The sequence below is a fragment of the Amblyomma maculatum genome, chromosome 6, assembly GCF_055883805.1.
Source record: "Amblyomma maculatum isolate TAMU_Amacu chromosome 6, ASM5588380v1, whole genome shotgun sequence".
In the NCBI taxonomy this organism is placed as follows: domain Eukaryota; kingdom Metazoa; phylum Arthropoda; class Arachnida; order Ixodida; family Ixodidae; genus Amblyomma; species Amblyomma maculatum.
Window position 1 is genome coordinate 183,234,771 of NC_139349.1, and position 24,794 is coordinate 183,259,564.

Below are 24,794 nucleotides of genomic sequence, written 5' to 3' on the forward strand. Positions count from 1 at the left end.
TCTAAATTTTATCTGCAACATTGAACCGTATACCGTTGGAAAGCTTAGGCCAAGTGTAATGGCACTGTGCTAGTTAGCGATCCACGATAATCTGCGTTAATTAGTTAATTTCGTATAAAACCAAATTTTGAGCTGTTCCTTGCTGCTTCGAGGCAAGGAACAGGTTAGCCAGGCAGTCTTGATATGATGATGGAGGAATTAAATAATTTTATGAGTACGCGGCCACTCACTGACTTCGCGTGTGGTTAAAAGACAGCAGGGTACACTGGGAGAAGTGGTGGGCCCTATTGCCGACACACTGAAGTTCTGGGGCAAGCATGCTGTGGCCTCATGCGCTATGTAAAAGAGCTTGATTTCATTGAACGCAAAAATAAAATAAAAAAATTACAGGGTGCACATAGGCCTTCAACGTGCGGAAATGAGAAAGCATATAACTGCCAATTTATTAACTATCGCTATCCTATCTATCACTATATCTACTAATGCCACTATCCTATCACTAATGCCACTGTCACTATCCGCAACAAACACTATCACCTCACTATCCGGGCCTATTACTATAATTTACTATTATCCATAACAGTCACCATCATTACCTATCACTATTCATAACCATCACTATTTAATCTGATGCCGTCCCATGACCCAATGATATACTTCAATTTTTATTGACTTACGTTGTCAGCCATATCTCTATTATCTCATAATATCTGACGAGACAACTATACATTGACTTTTAATTCTTATACTTTCTTGTTTTCTCATAAACGGAGGTGGAAAAAGAGCAAGCCACAGAAATAACTGACTACTATCAGCGCGAGGTTTATGTCTGTCGAGGAGGCTTCCTTTACTTCAGGACAGGTCGGTGAGAGAAAATTGATAGAACTGCGTTTGGCCTGTTTTTTTTTTTTTTCGAGTTCGTGTAATATTGGCGGCTCAAACTGGCCTTCAGTGAAATGTAGCTAGAACATAGAGCGATGAGCTAATCACTCAGGCTAGGTGAAAAAAAAAATCTTGCATACAATTGAAATGAGAAATATGTTACAGTGTTGTTGCTCGTAAAATGTTCCCCTATTTTTTTTACATCATAACTATAATCATTATTGATTGTTTAAGTTTCGTAAATACAGAAAATTGATGCAATGATTCCGGCTGATTTGACATCGATGGGAAAACTTTTCTCGCAATAAATGAATACGCGGAATCGCGCTTTTAGAGCTCCAGCTTTCAAAGCGAAGGTAACCTGCCAACGCCTAATAGTCATGGTCAAAGTGAAGCGTGTGTGATCATGTGAACACCTCCTGCCCATTGGCCGTATCCCTGATAAAACGAACGCATACTTTTTAACCCACGCATGCGTCGGAGCATGGCAAGACACATTCAAGAATTGAAAAGTACGAGCTGGAAAGGCTAGCACCTCTACAAGCCCGAATTTTGATTTTTAGTGAATGAGGCCAGGGATTCTAGCATAATCGCGACAAATGCAATCGAGAGACTGTAATTTTCCAGTTATCTCTGACAGCAAAAATCAGATTATAGCGCCCTATTTCTGACTGTACAGAAGTCGAAGCGTGTTAAATGACGGAGCCTTGGAGCCTCGCAGAATATTCAGCATGCTGCAGAGGACAACCTTATTTTTATACAATGAACATGTTGCCGCCGCAAAAATATCCAGGAGCAAGCAGGAATAAAAAACGCAGCGTCAGGTGACGCGTTATTACGGGCAGTAACAAAGGCACCTTACGTCGCAAACAACTATGTTCTTTCTAGGAATAAACGTCTTTCGACTAATCTTGTGAATCCATTGACTCGTGCGCAAGCCGTCACGCTTTCCTTGAGATATCATGAATACCGCATAACCATCTTCAGGCCGCTTGCTGCAGTTGTACGCGCAACAACACGGCATAGAGCTCGCACGCTGCAATAAAAGCACAGCGCGCAATATTCGCTTGCCGAGAATAGGAGAAAAATGGTGCGAAGGAAAAAGAAAACAAGGAAAACGCCGGATGCGCGTTGGTTTCCAAGGGCAACGGCAGGGAGACCAATCGTCGCTCAGGAAATCGGGCGGAGAGCCGGCCTTCAGCGAAGGGGCGCGCAAGGGGCGAGGAGGAGGCGAGGAGGTAGCGCGGCGGCGGCAAAGTTCAATCGTTGGCGTAACTTTCAAAGTATCAAGGGGCTTTAGCGCCCGCTGAGACCCCCGCGCGCGCCTACATCATCGGCTGGTTACCGCTGTGTTGCTGCCACGTGCAGCGTGGCCACATGGTTGCTGCCCACCGTGTTTTCTCAACACATTTTTCACTTGGCCATCAGGTACGTCTGAACCTTCGGACTGTTTCATGAGCCTGCATGATGGGAAAGTGCTTCGTACCGTTTTGCAACACTGGTTACAAGTCTTGCAAAGAAAAGTACTCGCTTTTCAAGCCGCCAAACAATGAAGCAAGACTTGAAGCATGGAGACGGGCTATACCTCGTAAAGACCGCATACTCCAAAGGACGGACCGTGTTTGTGAAAAGCATTTCGCTTCTCATTTTATCCTGAAGACATGGTCTGCGGAAATCGACGGTCATGTGTTGATGCCTGGATCAAGAAGAGCGGGCCTTTCAAAAGACCCTGTGCCATCACTTTTCGAAGGCGCTCCAAGCTACCTCTCGAAAAAGATCAAAAGCCCTCGAAAGCATGTGAAACGGCTAGCACTTCCTGTGGCTGTTTCTGTGAGTGACCGGAACAGTGACAGCAGCAGCACCCTGATGTCAACTAGCAACATAGCTGTTTTTCCAGCGGACAGTATGGAAACATCTTCTGACGACAACGCTTGTGTTGCAAAATCCAGTGAGAATGACTCATCTCACTCATCGTTCGAGAAGCTTTTCAGTGGAGTATCTTGCATTAGCCTACCACAGCCTTCTTGGGCAGCGCATCTCATCAATGTAGCAGGAGTGAGGGACGTCGTGTTTATTGACGCCGCGGTAGCGCATAGGACCAGTGACGGATCGTTGGTACTGTTTAACAGGAAGGCGGTGCACATCAAAAGCGACATGACCGTGCAAGTCTACATATTTGACAAGTTGATCGACCCTACTGCAGTGGGCATAAGTCCCGTCGCCACGTCACCCCTTGAAGTTCAAACCATGCTGAAAGTTGTTGACAACACAGATGTCTGTGGGGGAGGACCTAGTTTGAAGGACTTCCCTGATGTGTCCCCTGAATGTGCTTTTGTGGACTCTCAAAAAAACTGGAGACACAACAAATGCCTTTTGGTGACATCCCTGGGTGCCATCTGTCGTTCTGGCCTTGCTGACACCCTAAGGATACATGCTGATCGCTGAGCTGCCCGAGCCAAGCAGCAAATACCTTTCAAGCGTTTCAGGTTGTCGGTGGGGCCAGCAACAGAAGCTTTCTGCTTTGCGACGTGCAAGGTCAGCCCTTCAGCGTTCAGGAGCACGACTGGCAAAGCGCAACAAGCTTCTACTGGGGCAGTTGCAGGCGGCGATGAAGCAGCTAACAGATTTGCAGGAACAAGATATCAAGGAGAAACTGAAGGGACTTGATATACCGCCAGCACAGCTGCTTTTGTTAGAAGAATGTATAGCAGCGGCTAAGTGCGCATCAAAATCAAGCAGACGGTACACGGACGACTGGATCCTGTTGTGCCTCTTGCTGCATATACGGAGCCCGGCCGCCTACTCTTTTTTACGGAACAATGACATATTGCCTTTGCCGTGCGTCACCACCGTGAGAAAATATATTAGCATGGTTGGCCAGAAGTGCGGTTTTGATGAGAACTTCTTCAAAGCCCTCAAGATAAAGGTTGCCGCAAAGACCGCTTTCCAGCGGAGGGGAATCCTTATCTTGAACGAAATTCAATTAAGAAAACAAGTGGCCGTCAACTCGCAGACAATGACGTACACCGGTCTTGTTGATCATGGAGAAAAAAATAATCAAAGCAATGAAATCGCAGATCATGGCCTCGTCTTTGCTTTTGCACCGTTTGGTGAAACATACTTACAGCCAGTAGCCGTATTTGCGTCGAAAGGACCAACTAAGGGGACGCTGCTTTCTCAACTCCTGATCCAATGTATCATACACCTAGAAAACGCCGGCTTGTTCGTCGACGGAGTAGTGTGTGACGGTGCTTCCACCAACCGGGCAATGTGGAAGCAGCTCGGTATCACTGGTTCTCTGGGTCACGTTCGTAATTCTTTTGAGCACCCAGTTGACAGTTCTAGAAATGTGTACGTACTGTCTGATACACCTCATCTTTTCAAGTGCATCAGAAACAGGCTACTAGACAAGAAGGTTCTCAAAAGAGACGGGAAGCTGATAAGGTGGTCCTGCTATGATGCCTTGTTCGTTGCAGACAGCAAGAACAAAACAGAGCTCAAAGTATGTCCCAAAATAACATACAGCCGCATAAACCCTTCCAAGATGCTCAGGATGAGGGTAAAGCTTGCTACGCAGATATTCAGCAACTCTGTGGTTAAAGGAATTCTTTTTTATGCAAAGAGAGGTGCGCCTCGTCTAACCAATGTGGAGCCGACGGTCAAATTCACGCTTCTTTTAAATGACTTGTTTGACGCTTTAAACCGGCGCTTTCCGGCAGAAGGTTTAAAACTGGAGTGCAAGGATTTTGGTGTCCTGGAATCTGCATCCGAGTGGCTGGACTCGTAGGAGCAACAGGTCGTGAGCGGTGAAATCCACAAGGACCTCTTTCTACGCAGTCAACTGCCGAAGGCCTACGCGTAACATTGCAATCTGTGCGGGAGCTGTCAATTCACCTGCTGAAGAACTGCGGCTTCAAGTATGTATTGACGGCAAAGATGAACCAAGACCCGCTGGAGCGCTTCTTTGGCATAATCAGGCAAGCTGGTGGGGAGAATGAGCACCCGACGTTTCTCACCTTCCTACAGCTGTACCGCATGCTCAGCTTATATTCTTTGGTAAAACCGCCGGAGTTTGGAATTGTACGGTGCTTGATAAAAGGCAAGCAGCTGTTGTGACTTTGGCTGACATTAGAGAAATATATAAGGGCTCAGCTGCGCAACATGTGGGAAAGTTGCATGAACTGAAGCAAAGACTTGACGGGCTCATCGATGATGGAAACTGGGAGTGCGACGATGTCTTCGATTTCGACGACCCTGACACAGATGCAACTGCATTGTCTACTACGTTACAGGGTTTTTGTCAAGAAAACTTGGCAATGTTACAACCTGCTCCGTTTGCAAGGGTGCTCTTGAAGGACAGAAAGATCTCGCAAATGTGCCCGAAGCCGATCTCGTGAACTGCAAAAAGCAGGGGCTGGCTCACGCATCCAAATATGCACCTCTTTGACTTGTTCAAATACACTGAGGAAAGGTTCGCTAAGTACGCAGATGACAGACGACAAAACTACTGATTCTGTGCTAGAGAATTTCCACTTCCTTGTGGTACGCACAAAGAAGAAATACTTGCCAAGTTGCTACATATGCCTACGCATGCGTCAGTACTGCAACTGAAGAACAAGCATGAGCCAAGACATGTCTAAGCAGGACCGCTTCAACGAACTGAACATGCCTTTTCTCGGTTATTCGCGTTTCATTCGCTTCTTTTATCGAGCATGTTATTTGTATTGACGTTTTGTATTACATGCTTTCTTGCCTGAAAATTCTAAAATTCAGTAAATAAATGACGTGAAAAAAGTGTTTTGATGCGATGCTATGCTACATATGCGGGGAATAGCAAAGAAATAATGCCGGTGGCTTTTTAGCTAGCGACGCCAAATAAGGTTGATTAAAATACTACATGCGTAATGAAAAAAAAAAAAAAGACGCTGTTAGCTTGTATTATTACGCGATTGTGACAGCAAGCACGGCCGCAACAGTAGCTGTTCCATAACCCTATAACATCCTGTCAATACGAACGAATTGCTCAGGCCTCGGCTTTTGTTGCTAAGGAAAGGTAATGATTTATATCCAGCCTCCCGCAAAACCGCAAAACTGAACCAAACCGTTCCTCGGCCAGATTTCTTTCTTACTGCGGTTTATAATCAGGGCGTCGGACTCTGTCTGCACCCCACAACTAAGTATGAACAGGGTTAAACGAGCAGACCTCATATTAAGCACAAACAGCTCCAAGTTCTTTGAAAGCACTGTGTTAAAACGGAAAATGCCGATGCCCTCAGCAAAGTGCTTCTTGCACCATGAGCGGGGCGCAGTGTTCGCATTGACGGGGCGTGCGGGAGGCCGGGCCAAAGAGGCGCAGTTGCTCGCGCCATCTGTAGGCGCTCTCTAGAAGCAGAGCCTTTCCGCCGTGCGCCCCGCGCCGCCGCCCTCTCACCTAAGCTACTTCTTACACCGTGGGGGAGGCCTACAAACAGACTGCCTCTCCGCGGTCTTCCCTCGAGTGAGGTGATGGACACTAGCCTCGGCACAGAGCTGGTCCAACTCTCGCAATAAATAGGGAAAGACCCCCTGACGATAAATAATTCCCATCCAAACACACAAACATGGCTTTCCTAGTACAGTGGAACTGTAGAGGCCTACTGAACAACTGCAGTGACATTAAAGACACACTAGGATCAATGACACCAATAGCCTGATGCATACAAGAAATAAACGTTGTCCCTATAAACACAAACATTTTTAAACATCATAACATCTTTCGCTGTGACAGAGAGCAGACAAATAGACTTGGGTGGTGTGGCAATTATCACTCAGATTGGCACCTCAGCTCGAGAAATAAAGCTCAACACCAAATTTAAAGCCATTGCGGTTAATGTATAAGTACAAAACCATAACAGTATGCTCAATTTACATCCAACTACATCTTCCACTAACAGTGCAAGACTCCTCTTTAACAGACTACCTGAACCCTATGTTGTAATTGGGGATTTTAATGCCCACTTTCCTTTTTGGGGTAGTGATTGGACGGAGTCTAAAGGCCAGGCAATTGAAGATTTTGTCCTATCAGATAGTGTGCTTAATCAATACAACCAACATACTGCGGTCCCAGCTCAGGCAAAATGAGGTCCGGACTATGTACACTAGGCGATGCTAGCTCATCTCTCTCAGCCTGCCGTAGAGGCACTCTTAGTATTCTTTAATCAAATATGGATAACTGGGAAAATACCGTAAACATGGAAAACAGCCAAAATAGTGCCATTTATGAAACCCGGAAAACAAGTCCTAGTAGTTATAGACCAATAGCCCTTACCAGTTGCATCGCAAAATTGTATGAAAGCATAGTGAACGTAAGGCTCATTTTTGTCCTTAAATCTCGACAGCTGCTGGATACACATTAATGTGGCCTCTTCTACAATTGAACATCGTTTCTGCCTAGAGAACACACATCCACAAACAGCATTGTATCTGAATGTTGCTTCAACATGGCCTGCAATACCATGTGGAGGTTCGGCATCCTCTTTGACTTCCCTCTCCAGCACTTTTATTCAAGAGAACGGCATGCCCTAGGGGTGCATTCTGAGCACAACTTTTTTTTTATAGTCAAGATGAATTTCTTAGCTCAAGTAATCTGAATGTATTCCATTTATGTAGATGACCTACGGATAACAAGCACTTTTTCCAGCATACCTACATGTGGGAGACTAATACAGATGACTCAAAATAAACCAGTTGCTTGGGCAGACAGGAATGGATGTAAGTTTTCGCCACAAAAGACAGTAGCTGTTGTGTTCTAAGACGAGGCTTACAGATTGATCCCATGCTGCACCTGAACCACACCATGCTGCCAGTGAAACAACACAAATTTTTAGGCGTTATATTTGACAAAAAAAACCTAATTTCTACCCATATAAACAACCTAAAAAAAATTGCTGCCCGAACCCTTAATGTCCTAAAGGTGCTCTCACAGAAACGTTGGGGGTCTGATTGAGCGTGTCTTTTGCAAACCTATTGCTCTGTGGTTCGTTGCAAGCTAGATTATGGTTGTATAGCATATGGCTCAGCAAGACCCTCCTACTTGAAACAACTCGATCCTGTTCATATTCTCGGTCTACGCCTATCATCTCGAGCATCCCCCGTAGCCAGTCTCTATGTAGACTTCCACTAGAGGATCGCAGAACGTCAATAAAAATCTCTGCTACGCCAATGTCACCAAATTCCCAACTTTATTCCGTAACAACCACATTCTATCAGGCCGCTGATATTGCATTTTGGAAGATAACTGCACCAAGAAATGACCCTCTACCGCCATGGTACAGCTTCCCTGCAGTATGAGACTGACACATGTGCAGAAAAGTAAAACACCACTGAAATGCATGTAGGAGGAGGAGTTCAAGGAGTCGGTAAAAACGACTGCCGTAGTAGTCAAAAAGAAAATCAAAAATAGTGTCATCTACACTGATTCTCTAAGCCTACTTACAGCCTTACAACAAAGAACCTACATTAGGAAGCACAATACATAACTAGGGGGGACTCTGGTTTGAACCGTACGCCGTAAGCATTTTTAAAGGTTGGAATTAAACCGAGAAAAGTCAGTACCTTTCTTTGCACACTTTACAACAGTGTTCAATCCAGGGGCATGATTGGGCATAATTGGTTTAAGCAAACCCCGCCAGGGCGGCGCAGTGGTTACGGCGTTCGACTACTGTTCCCAAGGACGCGGGATCGAGTCCCGGCCTCGGCGGCAGCTTTTCGATGGAGGCAAAAGCAAGGCGCTCGTGTGCTGTGCGATGTCAGTGCACGTTAAAGAACCCCAGGTGGTCGAAATTTCCGGAGTCCTTCACTACGGTCGTCTCTCATAGCCTGAGTTGCTTTGGGACGTAAAACGCCACAAACCAAACCATTGGTTTAAGCACAGCGGTTGAGACATTGTTCATGGTCTCACGAACGGGGAACAAATGGCAGGCGTTCTTCCCGACACTCATAAACATATCAAGCGTCCAAGGAGGGGCACTTGGAGGACAGACCAGCAGCGCAAATGAAATCGCGAAGCCCACACGTTTCTTGCCACGTGACACTTCTCAGACACAAGCCGAAAGAAGCGCATTTGTTTTTCAATTGCTTTGACTTATGCAAAAATTTGATTGTAATGAATAATAATTCAGTTACTCCTTTGTCTAACGTGGAAATTTGTTTTACATATGCATTTTGTCATTACTCTAATTTTCATCATGACAATAGTATTTTCTTCCATGAGCTTAGCTGTAATGTGACAAACTATACATAAGAGACACTGCAGTGGTTTTTAAATGTGCCAATACTATAGATTTTTAAGTAGATTATTTGTTGATCAGTAACTTTTTTTTGTTGTGCATAAAACAGATGCGCAATCGCTGACTTATAGCACGCAATTCAAATCTCCCGTGCCCCCCGCGACTGCTACAGAGGAGGAAAGTGGAGAGAAAAATCTTTCTTGTCCATCGTGACGTCACTGAGGAGCCGAGTCATACAGAGCCAACAGAGGGATCCTCGTCTTGCATGGATTGCAGACGTACAAAACACGTCAACTCAGTGTTGTGCACCTGATACAAATGCACAAACAGCTGTGGATGATGCCATCTTCCATCGTGTCAAAAGCTCGCAGCACAATGCGGCGCTGTTCAGAAGAGAGATAAATTAGAGGAAACATTTCACTCGAAGTCACATGCAGCTTGTTCCTAATGCGATTTCTATAGGGCTTTGTCTAAAAGGCAACCATGAAGTGGTTCCTTCTATTTGCTTGCGCAAAAGAGTCATGCCAGTTACCATTTCCTAGAACCACGTTTATTAAAAAGGGAGGTAATGCTTGTACTTTGAGAACCTTTGTGTTTAGTGTTGATTTCGATCTGTTCAAGGAGTGAAATTTCGCGATGGTACGAGCAGAAAGCATCGGCGCATGGTTATATTCACGTGTCTCGTTTTAAATTTTTTTTTTCCGCAATGGCTTCTGCGTTAACATCGGACAACTTATCAGCAGCATGCGCTGATATCTTTGCAAACGAGCAGATGATTAAAAAGAGCCCACTGTTATGTTGCAGCTAGGTTGTGACGGCTTTTCGAGATCCTTTCCAGCAGGCCACGTGCCTGATATGTTCGTGGAACCACGGGAGCAATATTAGAAGATAAGGCATGTACCGCTCAGCTCAGTATGGGTGCATTCAGGTATGGAGTGCATTGAGCGAGGTTTCCTTCGATGCGTCCAAGCAAGCAATCATCGAAGCTATATTCATATATGTGGCCTTGTGATTTTGTACCCATCGTTGCCTCGTAATTTTACATAGTCCTGTCTTGCTTGCGGATGCAAGTTAAATTAGAAATGAAAACAATAAAAAAGTACATTTCGGAACATAGTTTCTTCGTGGGTGCAGCGGAGTGGCAGCTTGGCTTTCAACATATGTCAGCCGTCAATTCACTGAACGTGTATTGGGAGCGTACAATAAAAATGAAAGGTTCTCTAGTCTGCTATGTTAAACCTGTCTGTCTCTTGCTGTTGTCCGTTGTTTCTTATGCGCTTTCCAGGTTTAGCATGTCTAACCAACTCGCCCAAACGCTGCCATTATTGAACTAGTCTGCTAAATGTCCCATGACTCAAGCAGCTTCCTGCGTGCGTTTGACTTGGTCTCCAGCACATTCCATCAATTTCTTGCATGCATCGCAGAGCTCGGCAACCGCTGTTCACTTATTATTAATTTGTCTGGGGGCAGCTGTGTACTGCATCACCCTTTCTATAAAACTCTTCGTTTTCTCAATGCCTGGCACTCAGAGCAGGATTTGGTACACCAAGCCTTGGGTCCATTTTTCACAGCAGTGACCTTTCGGGCAGGGCGGAGGTAGTTGGCTGCCCTTCCTTCCCAGGAATATGCGCGCCGAGGTTTCGCTGAGGGCCATGTAAGTTTCTGCTAATAATGACACACACTACTTTTCAAAATGTTTTATACTCTAACCAAAGCAAGTTTTCATGCATTGTTTGTAGGCACATCTGGTACGGATACATGTGGTGAAAATACCAGTAGTCATTTGAGTTGAAATTGCGTGCCATAATGACATTGACAAAATCGCAGAGAGCTGCGATCACGCAGCGAATGAGCCGCATCGGCAGCTTCCCCGGCCCTCAAAATGTCGTCACGCGACGTCTTGACCAATCACAGGCGGCTGTGCCACCTGCGATCAGCCCCGTAGCGCGGGCTGCACATTTGTGCTGAAAAAAGGCTATTTCTGCTTTTTTTGTGCCTAATTTCAATCTGATATTCGACTTCACAGCAAGAAAAATGTGGGTTTCTGCTGAAAGCCCAATATTTTCAAAAAGTGCAGCAGTGTCCCTTTAAATAAAAATGCATAAAACAATATGCAAGAAAAAAAGAAAATGAACACTATGTCACATTTAACTGTAGGCAGATGCCTCTTATCTCACCGAAAAAAAAACAGCGGTATTTAATCAGCAGAAAATAGTATTAACCGAAAAAAAAAAGGAACTTGTGTTTCCAAATAAACACCGAAAAAATTCAGCCGAATTCCTTGAAAGTAAATACCTAAAAATTCCAACTCCTATACATAACATAGGTAAAACCACAGCTCGAATCATAGCATAAAGTTCTGCTGGATTCCCAGCCATGTTGGAATCGAGGGCAATGAGAGAGCCCAATTTGGTCAAATAAGACAAGTGAGCATGCCACATAAGGATTGCTTAAGCTAATTTATAGACAAGCGCCAGCCCGTGACGTCAGTGGAGATGCGGCGGCGCTGGTGACAGCAGTGACTTTCGTGGTGTAGGCAAAAGTCCGAGCCGTCTGCATTGGAGGTGCTGCGCTTGTTGTGTTTTCTGGCATAATTCCCGATATTTCTGCAAGCTGTGGTGCGGTTGATTGCACAAAAAACAAAATGGCTCTTGTTTTATCATGTTTCCTGCGGTCGGATAAAGATGAGAGCAAAGGGCAGCGGCGTTGAGTGCGACATTTTTTTGGTGACGGACTGCCTTTGCGGCTAACGTGCGTTGCATTTTTGCATTGCAACTAGATGAGTTCATTTGCAACCCTTAATTGTCGTGATTGCTTTTCAGCGGCACGACGAATAGTGCAAGAACAAACGCCTGCAGCTCGTGCCCGTTTTGATATATTATATCAAGCCATAAAAAGTTTAGACACTATATTCGTGTGCGTATTCGTGTGCGTATGGCAGTCTCGCAGCATTATTTCTCATATTCTTAAATTTTCTTTTTGAAGGTCATCAAGATCCTGACAAACAAATTAAGTATCCACGTACAACCTATAGCTCTAACCGAGCAGGATATAATAAGTATATATATGGTACATGGAGTTTAATGTCCCAAAGTGGAATCGGCTGTGAGGGGTGTGAAATAAGCATAATAAGATAACGTGCATTCGAATAAAAAATTTCCAAGTATACTCAAAAACTTCAGCAGATCGCGCAAATTTCGCTGCAAGCGATCTGCATCTGCACTCATGCGTCGCTCCTAGATCGAGAATAAAGAAAACAAAATGAGAGCATTTTTACGGGCCTTCATGTATATATTAACCTGTGAATGACCTTGGCTATGTCTGTAAGATGAGACAGACGTCAAACATTTTTTTTATCGAGCAGGCCAAAACAAGTTGGCAGTGCACTAGGCGAACATGTTACAAAACAAAAAAAATTGAGTTTTTATTAACTATGAAATTTTATAACTTAATTTGCGCCGGTAAAGTGAGCTAGAAATGTAATTTCTAGTTCAGTATATATTCGCCGCGAGATCGACCTAGAGATGGCGCCACCGTCGCTCCGGTAGTGTGGATCGGCAGCCGGCGGCGCTCACAGAAACACGAGCTGCGTAGGTCTGCTTCCGAGTTTACAGCGGGTTTGTTGGCGATGAAAACCTGTCTTCGGCAGTATTTCTGCAATATTGCAGAAAAAAATTCAAGGATTTCGCCAGTGCAGCAGAAGAAGCGCGGATTTTAGGAAATCAAAGCACGCAACCACCAGACTTCTAGATTTACTTTGCACGTTTCTTGCGCTGTACCGCGCTCACGCGCCTAATACTTGGGCCTACCTAATGACAGCTTTATTTTTCTTATCGACTTTTAAACAGTTTGCATGTGTCTCATGCGAGTGAGACCGGCAAATTTAGTGTCAAGCCAACGCAGATAAAAGGTTCGTGCTGTGACCTGCAGTACTTTAGATTGAATCGAGAAAGCCTGGTTCATTATATTGTATTTGACTCGAGGATTAAGCAGGTTAATGTAGCACTAGCAGCGTACTGCATGGCGAGTTGCTTTAGACTGAGAGCACATCAACTCTGGCCCAAACAACCACTCACAAGTATTCCCCAAAAATGAGATCACGCCGACACTGTACAGGAAACCTCGCCGCACAGGAAAGCTGATTGTTCACCTGTACAGCGCTGAGTGGATTGAATTTGCTTAGATGCTTTTTGCGGCCACTGTCATAGAATGTGATAGCGTATTACTGCATGCGCCACTAACTGTAAACGATTTCCTGAAACCGAGAAAAGTATAAGGGATTTCTGATGTGTGTGATGTTTATAATGGTAAATTAGTAGTGTAAATTATTTTGTTTTGCATTGCCAATAAATTTCACCGTGTGAGAGAACTTTTACACACTTGACAGAATTTACAATAATCAGCAATTAATTTTCAGTAACGTTAAAGTGCGAGCTATGAATTACTCGCTGCAAAGACATCGTTATAAACTGCGCATGGGCACTGTCATGTTCTGGGAAGCAATTGAAAATTTTTTTATCACTAATTATTTAGCAGTGACTAAAAGTAAAATATTAGGGTTGCTTCCATAACAGGTGCCGGATATAAAACTATTCCGAAAGAAATGGAGGTAATCTTATCATGCGACTATAAAAATGTATTTATTCTGATATGTAAGCCCGCATGAAGCTGTTTTACTCCCCTTGTCTGAAACGACTAGTTTGCTCGGAAGACAGCACTTGGAGGAAAAGGGATTATAATCATTATAATAGGCTACCAGGAAAGTACATTAATCGAGGTGTATTATGCAATATTTAGTGTAACAATTAGGTGCAGGGAATATGTTTCCCAAACATTCGAGCATTTCTCTGAAGCAAAATGTGCTCACTAAAGCTTTTATGGATGCACAGAAGCCTTCAACAACAAAGGAAAAGAAAATAAATGCATATTGGTCCGGGTTTAACGCATGAAAGCGGCATCGGCTATGATTGCAGAGGCTGGTTTTGGAGTCATTTTTTTTTTTTCTTCATTAATAACACCACATTTACCATGTGGGATTGTTTATTGTGCAGAGGAGCGCCTTTCGAAACGGTCATGTCGTGATTGAATCCCCTGTTCTCGAAATCAGCAGTCGAGCGCCCTTACCATTCAGACACTGCGAGAGTGGTTTAAAAGCAAAAAAAGAAAAGTACGCACACAACTTTATCGTGCATACAGATGGCATAGTAGGCATAGAGTGGTCTGTTCAAACTGCATTCTGCTATATGAAGCAGTCTGCGGTGGCATATGTTTTAGTAGCTGCTGTATTCCAAATAGAAACGGGAATATTTCTGAGTGTTTGCATTAACTTTTATTGACGGCAGCGACCTGTTTTGCTTTGACACGGAGCTAACGACAGTACCACTTCGTTTGAAACATTGCGTGTCAAAGGATCTCAAGCGCCGAAGACCGCGATGGATGATGTCCTTATCCAAGCATGACATACTCGATACGGACAAGTATTTTTTTTTTGTACTGAAGCGTGGGGTTATAGACTGTTCATATTTATTTTGCAAGAAGTATATAGGTAAGCAAAAGCGCACAGGAACCGCGAAACAAACAAAAACACTCCTGTACACGCCGCATGCGCGCGCGTAAATCACTGCGGGCTGGCACGCGACGCGAAAATGCATCCACACTGAGTAGGTTTCGCCGCTGAGCCGCAAGGTGGCGAATCTGCTCGATCTCGAGGCCAATAGTTCCCGATAATATTGTTCCTTAGAGTGAAAATGCTTGAAGCAGCAGAAAACCAGTCAAAAGAGTCGTGAAAAACACTTCTTCATTCATGTTGTTGTCTTCCTTGCATGCGCTAGGAATAGCCCCAGTCTTTCTTGTACATTACATTTTCTTGTTTTTATTTAACTTAATCACTCACTGCAGTAGCCTACGTACCGTAGCTACGCGCTGTTGAGGCCACGGAGAAGGAAGTCAATGCAGCGCTCTTCGCCACGCAATTCCAGCATTAATCGGCTGATAAGGTGCTGGACTACAATCCAGGCATAAACCAAACTATTCCTACGCACAAGCAAAGCTTATGCCTCAGGATATTCGCACGCGCGAACTGCTTTCGGAGGCAGCGTCGCTTAGCGCAGTGTAGGCATGCGTTTGGCCTACACCCCATGTCGCTGCCGATCGCAGTGCCACCTGTGTTGACAAACATGACGCTTGCCTATACTAAATTGAGAGGTAAATGGCAAGCTACATACATGGAACAAACACGTTAACAACAAACTGTGTTCTGTGATGCCCTTTTTATCTGAATGGAAATACTGTAACCATCAGGAATGTTTTAAAAAAAAAGTAATTTTATGTCTCTTATGCGTCGGACACACCTACCTCGCTCACAATTTCTTGCTGACAGAACTAGAGAAACCACTCTGTGAAAGGTGTGGTGATGAACTAACAGTAAACCACCTTTTAATTTCATGTACAGAACTTGAAGATCTGAGGGAAAAATATTTGACGTTATTTTACAAGGAACGCATCCCATTACAGCCCATGCTCATTTTAGGTGAACAAGCACTTGTCGATTCTGCACAGATATTTAAGTACCTCAAAGATGCCACCATTTTAAACAAACTATAAGAAGCTGTTTTACCTATGTCATTATAATTTAACTGTGTTTGGCGCAGCATAGCCGTAGTTGCTACTGCGCCATAAAACCCAATACAGTTGAACCCCTTTATAAAAGACACGTACGGGAGAGCAGTTTTTGTCTCTTATATGAGAGGTCTCTTATAAGCAGGGTACCATGTTTTTATTTTCTGATCAGCCCTTATTTCAAAGTAGGTACTTTTAGTAGGGATAGGACACCTGTGATTCTTGATTGGGAGCTGTGCGAACGAGAGGGCCCACCTCACGCTCCTGGTATTGCTGCCTCGGGCAGACGCCCGCACGTGCGGTCGCACTGGTACCCTTGGCGGTAAGTTTGAAGTGCTTTCCTATGTTGCATTCCCATTGCAGGGGCTTCTCGTCGGTATTTTATAGCTGACCGACCCACTCTGGCTTTGCTGAAGTTATAATAAATAGTGACTGCGCACTTCTATCATCCCCCTTTGCTTCCACAATGGGCGCAACTGCGATTAGCGACCGATGGCACTGCATCGAAGGTTAAAATGTCTGCTACAAGTGAGATTGTTGACCAGAATGCAAGGATAACTTGTCCTTTATAGCCAATTGCCTTCTATGTCCGATGTCTGTTACAAAAGAGGTCGAATTAATGGGAGAGATAGGGCAACCAACCAAGTGGGTGAAGAGTGTCTCTTATACCCGATTGTCTCTTACATCCGTGCCTCTTATAACGGGGTTCAACTGTATAACTAACTGTGCCATCTTGGCTGCAGAGGGAAAAATAAAAACCAATTGCTTTGCTGTGCGCATGCAATGAACGATGTGCCTTTGTCCAATGTCATGTATGTGCAGTATTCAAGGACTTTTTGTTGGGCTAGTTGGTGCAGCATTTTTCAAAAAAAAAAAAAGGACAAAGCGCTAACAACACATTCACATGAAAGAAGACACTGACAAGCGCTCACCGTTTGCATGCCGGCTGCATTCTGGAAACGCGCAACACCTTTCTTTTCAATACAAGACTTAACAGCTATGAACAGCTCTTTGTGTGGAATAGCATAAAAAAGACCTTTAACATCTACTGAGAAAAAACTACCTACAGTTCCACAGGACTGTAGAAGACCTATTACATCAGTGGAGTTTTTAGTAGCAAAGGGATCCTCTACTTCAAGTGAGTTCAGGTGTTTTAAGAGAAATTGGCTTATATGTCGTTGCCAAGACTCTCGCTCACTAACAATACAACGAAACGGAACTTCTTCTTTATGAGTCTTGGCCGTGAAAAAGATGCTTAGCGTATTTTCCTTGCATTTGCTTATAGCATTCGCTATCTTATCCAGTTCCAGGTTTGTACAGATGGAGACTGCCCGAGACTTTACTTTTGCTGGCTTGAGACATTTTGGAGCGAAATTCTTTTCAACAGCACGGCAGGCCTTTTCTTTGTAGATGCCTGGCGGGACCACCACGAAGTCTGCTTCCTTATCGGCTTGCATTAGCCGCAGACCGCTTTCCTTGAAAAATGTGACGACGGGGTTGATCTTAGATCGGCTGCCTGTGGCTCTCTTCGGAACTGTTCTTGACAGAGCGTCTACTCCGTCCAGCAGGCATCTCTCGCGGTCTTCAGGTGACGCCTTTCCCGCAACGCTCCTATTCAAAGATAGAAGCTCATGGGCCACATTCGCAGGTTCGAGGCTGAACTTCAGTCCCTTCGAAAGAACCTTGCTAACTTCGTCAGGGATTTTAGCTTGCCCAAAAACTTTCACTTCCCTGCTGCGTTCCTTCGTTTTGGGGGTCCTAGGTGTGTTGTTCAACATGTGACACCACCAGAACTCCACAGCCTGAGCTGCAAGCTTCCTGTATGCTCGAAACTTCTTCTCGGTGATCCATTCAGGGTCTTGGTTATGACATGCGACACGCAAATAGTCAAAGAAGAACCGCACTTTTCTCCACAGTTCTGATCAGTACAATCAGTACAATCCTACACACCCGCTTAACGTGGCTGTAGGAAGGCCGAACAGCGCCAAACAGAGCGATAACTTCACCTTGTATTGAAAAGAAAGGTGTTGTGCATTTCCAGAATGCAGCCGGCATGTCAATAGAACGGTGAGCGCTTGTCCGTGTCTTCTTTCATGTGAATGTGTCGTTAGCGCTTTTTCCTTTTTTTTTTGAAAAAAGATGCTGCACCAACTAGCCCAACAAAAAGTCCTTCTTGAATACCTTTCTTATACAGTGGGCTCTTCTTTATGTGTTTCATCTCCTACGGCACATCTGGCTGCGCTTGTCACCAATATCATATGGTCAACCTGCCGAGCCAGACACGTATCGTTCTGCCTCAAGAATGGACTGATCCCAGGTGAGGTCATCGCTCTGTTCGGCGCTGTTCGGCCTTCCTGCGGCTACATTAAGCGGGTGTGGAGGATTGTATGATCAGAACTGTGGAGACAAGTGCGGTTCTTCTTTGACTGTTTGCGTGTCGCATCTCACAACCAAGACCTTGAATGGATCGCCAAGAAGAAGTTTCAAGCATACAGGAAGCTTGCAGCTCAGGCTGTGGAGTTCTGGTGGTGTCACATGTTGAACAACACACCTAAGACCCCCAAAACGAAGGAACGCAGCAGGGAAGTGAAAGTTTTTGGGCAAGCTAAAATCCCTGACGAAGTTAGCAAGGTTCTTTCGAAGGGACCGAAGTTCAGCCTCGAACCTGCGAATGTGGCCCATGAGCTTCTATCTTTGAATAGGAGCGTTGAGGGGAAGGCGTTGCCTGAAGACTGTGAGAGATGCCTGCTGGACGGTGTAGACGCTCTGTCAAGAACAGTTCTGAAGAGAGCCACAGGCAGCCGATCTAAGATCAACACCGTCGTCACTTTTTTCAAGGAAAGCGGTCTGTGGCTAATGCAAGCCGATAGGAAGGAGGCTTCGTGGTGGTCTCGCCAGGCATCTACAAAGAAAAGGCCTGCCGTGCTGTTGAAAAGAATTTCTTTCCAACAAGTCTCAAGCCAGCAAAAGTAAAGTCTCGGGCAGTCTCCATCTGTACAAACCTGGAACTGGATGAGATAGTGAATGCTATAAGCAAGTGCAAGGAAAATACGCTAAGCATCTTTTTCACGGCCAAGACTCATAAAGAAGTTCTGTTTCGTTGTATTGTTAGTGAGCGCGAGTCTTGGCAACGACATATAAGCCAATTTCTCTTGAAACACCTGAACTCGCTAGAAGTAGAGGATCCTTTTGCTACTAAAAACTCCACTGATGTAATAGGTCTTCTACAGTCCTGTGGAACTGTAGGTAGTTTTTTCTCAGTAGATGTTAAAGGTCTTTTTTATGCTATTCCACACAAAGAGCTGTTCATAGCTGTTAAGTCTTGTATTGAAAAGAAAGGTGTTGCGCGTTTCCAGAATGCAGCCGGCATGTCAATAGAACGGTGAGCGCTTGTCCGTGTCTTCTTTCATGTGAATGTGTCGTTAGCGCTTTTTCCCTTTTTGTTTTTTTTTTTTGAAAAATGTGCAGTATGCATGGCAGATCCCACATTTTAAGACAAGTGGCTACTTGGTAAAAAAAATGGAGCTCAAACTTGCTTTTCAAGGCAAATGCAACGCTGCCGGCGTTCCGTCCCCAATGCCGCTTTGGGAAACCGTAAAATTTTGCTCCATCAGGCGAATTCATGTATGCATTGCTGCTAAAGTCCCTTAAAAAACTAAATATAGCGCCAACATGTGAAGGCTAACAGGACAGTTAAGCAGGCGAGTTGGTGATACATTATCCTAATAGATAGCGTGAACAAACTGAGATGAAAGTGAAGAAACCACTTTCTTCACTTCTTCCTTCGCGCTGTTTTTTTCCGCTTCCTCTCCGGTGTTTTCCTTTGGAATTCGACCCTCCCACTGGCCGAGCGCCGTCACATGCTTCCATGCGCTTTTTTCTTGCGTTTTATATTGGCTTCCTCCTTTCCAGCAGTGCCAAACAATGCATGCGGCGCACTTCGCCATGTGTTTTGCTACGGCTCGCGCCTCTTTTTTTAAATTGCTTTGGTCGAAATGCCGTGCTTTTGGGTGCAGCACACATGAGCAATGATGGCAAACGGTTCCTTAGAATCTAATCGAGATGCAGCGCGAAGGAAGGTTTCACCGAATCGGCCGGGTGGACTCAACACCATGGTCATGGCGTTGTGAGTTAAGTATGGCACCACACACTGTGTAGGAATCATTCATTTTTTCGCCCTGCCAAGTTCCACATGCTTGCGCATCATTTTTTAGTTTTCGCGTTAGATCTCGGTTAGGTATAGAATGAAGTCCTTGCTATTTAGTGACTTAGCCATGTTTCCTCGCGTTGTCCTTGTCGTGAGTGTAAGCTAACTGTGTGTTTTGAGTGTGTCGCCGCATTTAACGAAGCAGTGACGGCTCTTAGAGATAACACCACATCTTTCGTGCTTTGCTAGTTTTCGATTTCACCAGCCAAGCATGCAAGCGGTGATCTGCAGCTTCTCAAGTTTACCAACAGCTCACAAGGCACTCAAACTGCAAAGAAATCATGCGCAGACTGTTGCTAAATTGTTCCCCTCTGCTGCCTAAAGCATGCCGCGCAGTTTGGCCAACGGGTGACGAATGCACAGAGGTGAAGGCGAGTGGAACCAACGCGTACGTACGGTGTAAGACAGCTGAATCTATTTTAGCGCAAAATCCCTTTCGACATTCTGCATTGATGTATTAGCAGCGAGTGCAATACTTTAACGTGAACACACTGCGGAGAAAATGCAAGCTGATATGCTCTGCTGAGACCACCCAGGGTTAGCAGAGCCTCTTCCAAACGCACACCCCTGAAAGAGCCGGGCGCCAGGCCGGGGGACGCTTGTACCCAATTTTACCGGTGGGTGTCCGGCAGCGGGTTTCGAACTGACCACCTCCCGCAGCCGAGACGGGCGCCCAAACCACTCGGCCACGACTGCGGCCAGACGCTTTCCAAAGGACCTTTGGAGAGCGTCTGATAGCTGCGCACTGCGTAGGTAATGCGAGGAGTGTCGAGGAAGAGATAGCACTGCTTTTAGTTCATTGAGGGGCTTCAATTGCTGCAGCTTACAGCAAAGCAGTGTGCCCAGCTGTTTTTATGTGCCATTTGTGATCGATAAAGTAGCACAGAGCTCGCTCGTGACTACGCACACAGCACTGCGGGCGCCGTCGTCTGCTCCAGCCTTCCTGACAGTTCACCGCTGTGAGTGACGTGCATGTCGCGCAGGGTGCCTATACATTTGAGGTAGAAGCCAAGGGACAACGGTACAGGTTGGTCAAGTGCACATTGTCAGGAGTGTCCAGGATTCGCTGCAAAATTGCAAGTGTGGGCCCTTTCATTTCGAAGCAGTCTGCATTACCGGGACCCCTCCTAGTGCTCTTGCACTGATTGGTCCCTGTCTTCAAGGTGAGCTGCTACGCGTAGAGACCGATCGTGTCCGCAATGGAAATGCATGGGATCATGGTACTCCGGTAACGGCAGCATGGTACATGGTCTGCAAAAGGTGCCTACTGACGTTGCAGTTTGAGAATACTTCTGCAGATGTGGTCAAGCATCCTCAGACCGGTTGAAAAGAGAAAAATATGAGTAGGCGTAACATCATCCTGAAATATGCGCTGCAGGGTCTGAAGCTGGCCACAGAAAGTTGTCCCGAACTTGAAGCCTAAAAGATGGGGAGAATCCTGGTGATCTTTGTGTAGTGGCCAGTTGAGCAGCATAACCTGATGCAAAATATACATTTTTATTGAAAGAGCACACATCGGCTTTGTTGTGCATCATGCATTGCCGGTGAGCATATACAGGTGGTGTGTGGCCGAGATAAATTTGCACAAATGAGTTGTCCTTGCTCATGGATTTTGTTTTAACAATGTTCGGATGTTTTTTGCCACCCTGCAAAGTTTTTCATTTAGATGTAATCTTGCTTGAACCCACCATGCCTGTAACCCCGCTCAATTCAGCAGGCATCGAAGAAGAGAGCCCCCCCAGTGCACCTCAGCGATCAAAGCGCCGCAAAGGAGTTCGCTACACACCATCTCCAACTGTGCGGTCTCCCCTGAAGCGGTTAAGCCCGTCACCACAGCAGCTGCAACGCCTGGTAAGCCTAGTTCCTTGGCATGCCGGGGAGTATACCATAAAGACTTGCAATGAACAGAGTTGTTCTGTATCTGGAAGGCCAGACACTGGTGCTAGATGGTCCTTCAAGCACGGAACAAGGGTTGAGAGGGCTCCTCAGCGTTTCGACAAACCTTTATCGAAACATTTGCTCGGCTTGTGAACTGAGGCTTCCCCCCCATCTAATCTTGTTCACTGCTCTTTCATAGCGTGTAGCCATCTTCTTTCTCTTGTTCTATCATTTAGGACCCACTCACATTATATTGAAAGCTAACTGCTCCACAACTTCCAAATGCCTGCCTAAAACCATCTTGGTAACCGCAGATCCGGACCATAAAAGGGAAATAACCAGGAGAATGAAGTTGGGATGGAGCGCATTTGGCAAGCGCTCGCAGATTATTACTAGCATCTTAACGGTATCACTCAAGGGGAAAGTATACAACAGTTGCATCTTACCTGTACTCACCTATGGGGCTGAAACGTGGAGGCTAACCAAGAAAGTTCTACTTAAGTTGAGGACAACCCAGAGGGCTATGGAACGAAAAGTGGTAGGGGTAATGTTAAGAGATAGGAAGCATGCAGAGTGGGTCAGAGAAATAACTCAAGTTACCGACATTCTAGTGGAAATGAAAAAGAAGAAATGGGCAGGGTATGTAGTGTGAAGTGGGGATAAGCGATGGTCGCTTAGTGTAACAAATTAGATTCCAAGGGAAGGAAAGCGCAGCAGGGGACGACAGAAAATTAGGTGGGCGGATGAGGTTAAGAATTTTGCAGTGGTTGAGTGAAAGCTGTTCGCACATTAACTGGAGTAATATGGGAGAGGCCTTCACCCTGCAGTGGGCATAGTACGGCTGATGAGTCACTGGCTGTAAATCTTCTGGCACCCGTTTACTCTGCAAGACTTGCTCCTGTGGACAGAGAATTATTATTTTTAGCTACTTGCACCTTGCAATGTATTGCCAAAGCCCTTTTGCCTTCTTCGGTGCTTATCTTTCGCACATATTTTATTTGTTGGTTTATTTGTAAACCTTAAATGGGGGGCACACGAAGTAGAGGTGTGCAGTGCCCAAGTTTTGAGCCTGAGCCTGGCCCGGGCCCTATGCTAGAAAGTTGAGCCCTTTGCCTATGAAATTATCATTTCAATATGAAAAAAAAAGTTATGCAAAGGCTTGAAGCATTTGCAGAGCTCCTGGATGATGAATCCAGGAGGGCTGAAGTTTGTTTAATGCTCTAACGTGACTGCAATTTTTTTAACAAGGAATGGGCTCACGGTGTGAGAAGCAAGTGGAAAGTGCTTTGAGCTATGTCCTGCTTGAACATATCGAGGCCAGGAGCAACAAGCGGCCCTTTCATTGGTGGCTTGCGAAGATCACAGCTGCAAAGGAAAAGTGGGTTGACACCAGGAGCGAACTGTGAAGCTCTTATATGCGGAAGATGGGAGAAAATGCTGTGTATTCTTGACAGCTATTGCACCAAGGCCATGTTCGTGCTTTCACAAAATTTATGCTCGGAATCGGGGCGTCCGGCCTGGTCCGCCCGGGACATATATACCCTGGCCTGGCCCAAGCCATGCACAGCTCTTATACGAAGCACAATAATAACATGTTGTGAGAAAGGCAGCAAAAAAGGGTAAACAACACCACAGAATATGCAAGCACCAATATTTGAAGTGAAATCAAAGCAAAACAAAAAAAGAGACAAAGTAAATAAAAGCAAGTAGGAAGCAAAATAAGGCAAAATAATGAGAAAAAGTGTAAAAAATGTCGACAGAAAGGCATTGATGTTAGACCAGCACAGAATCAGACATCGCAATCTATGCAGCATTCTGTAAAATTGCACGAACTTCAGTGGCAATATCAGACTGGAGGTTGTTCCACTTGACTGTGGTTCTGGGCATAAATGTCGCATAATGAGTTGAATGAGGAAAAATGACTAATGGTGACTGAAAAAAGTCAATGGTGATAAAGTTTATGAAAGGGTGATCCGTGGGCCTTTCTAAAGTTTGACACTGGAGTACTGGGAATAGTCTAAAAAAATGAAACGAGCAGCACGGCTTTGCAGGGGTTCAATGTTGCGTACACCTGGCTCGACTGTGTATGATGTGATGCATGTGAGTTTTTTAACATGCTTTTGGTCTGTTTGAAGATTCCAAATGTGCGGTTAGCAGATGCAAGCGTAGCTGATGCCATGTTAGATCAGAATGGAAATTTATTCCTAGGCATCTATAAGATAAGACGAGTGTGTGAAAGGCCTGGAGCATGATTTAGGGTCATTTAGGTCTGATTGCAAACCTTGATGGTCTGTGTCAGTAGAAATTTTACCGTAAATCACTGTCGTCGAAAAATAGTCTGGATGAGGCAGATCATTAATATAGTTGAGCAACGTTGAAATTTGGGCTTGTTGGTTCATACTTTGGAACAATAGCGCAAAAAGGCTTTTTGCGCTACTGCTCCGAAGAATTAATATAGATTAGCAAAGGGCCAAGCACACACTCCCTTGCGGAAGGGGAGCTGCAATGACTAGTACTTGAACCGAGTCCATCCATGCTTGAATGTTTTAGTTTCACTAGTAGCCTGTGGTGAGGAATGCTTGAGAAAAATGTAAACTTGGTTGCCATATATGCAAACAAGTCATTAGTAAAACAGGCGAGTTGAAATCCCTTGTGAAAGTTGTGCTGGTATTTGAAGGTTATGTTATGACTTGTGAATGTGACTTTTGTGAAGCTTCCCTCTCAATTTGCCATAAGGGTTGACAAGCTCTGTCTGTCTGAGCTGAGCTAACATTTTGTGAGATTAGAGAGTTTTAGAAAGGGGGCCCCCAAGGAGCTTGGGGCGTCGAAATGCACAGAACGTAAGGCGCGCTTGGGGTCTTGGGTTAATGCTAGGGGCGGCCCCTATTTTTCGGAAATAGCGTTCGCCCCAAGCCGCTGTTGGGTCGCTTGGGTTACGGCAA

At 45.1% G+C, this 24,794-nt stretch overlaps 1 protein-coding gene across 4 annotated transcripts in view; it reads left to right on the forward strand.

The window, feature by feature from the left end:
* LOC146187532 (uncharacterized) overlaps positions 1-24,794 on the forward strand; it is a 291,822-nt gene that overhangs the window by 58,363 nt on the left and 208,665 nt on the right. For 2 of the 4 annotated variants that reach the window (XM_084607738.1, XM_084607739.1), the window contains exons 5-6: positions 17,962-18,084; positions 21,692-21,825. In XM_084607738.1, the coding sequence (XP_084463864.1) occupies positions 17,962-18,084; positions 21,692-21,825 (257 nt within the window). Of the gene's footprint in view, positions 1-17,961; positions 18,085-21,688; positions 21,826-24,794 lie in introns of all 4 variants that reach the window. The other 2 variants (XM_084607740.1, XM_084607741.1) reach the window with 2 other exon arrangements.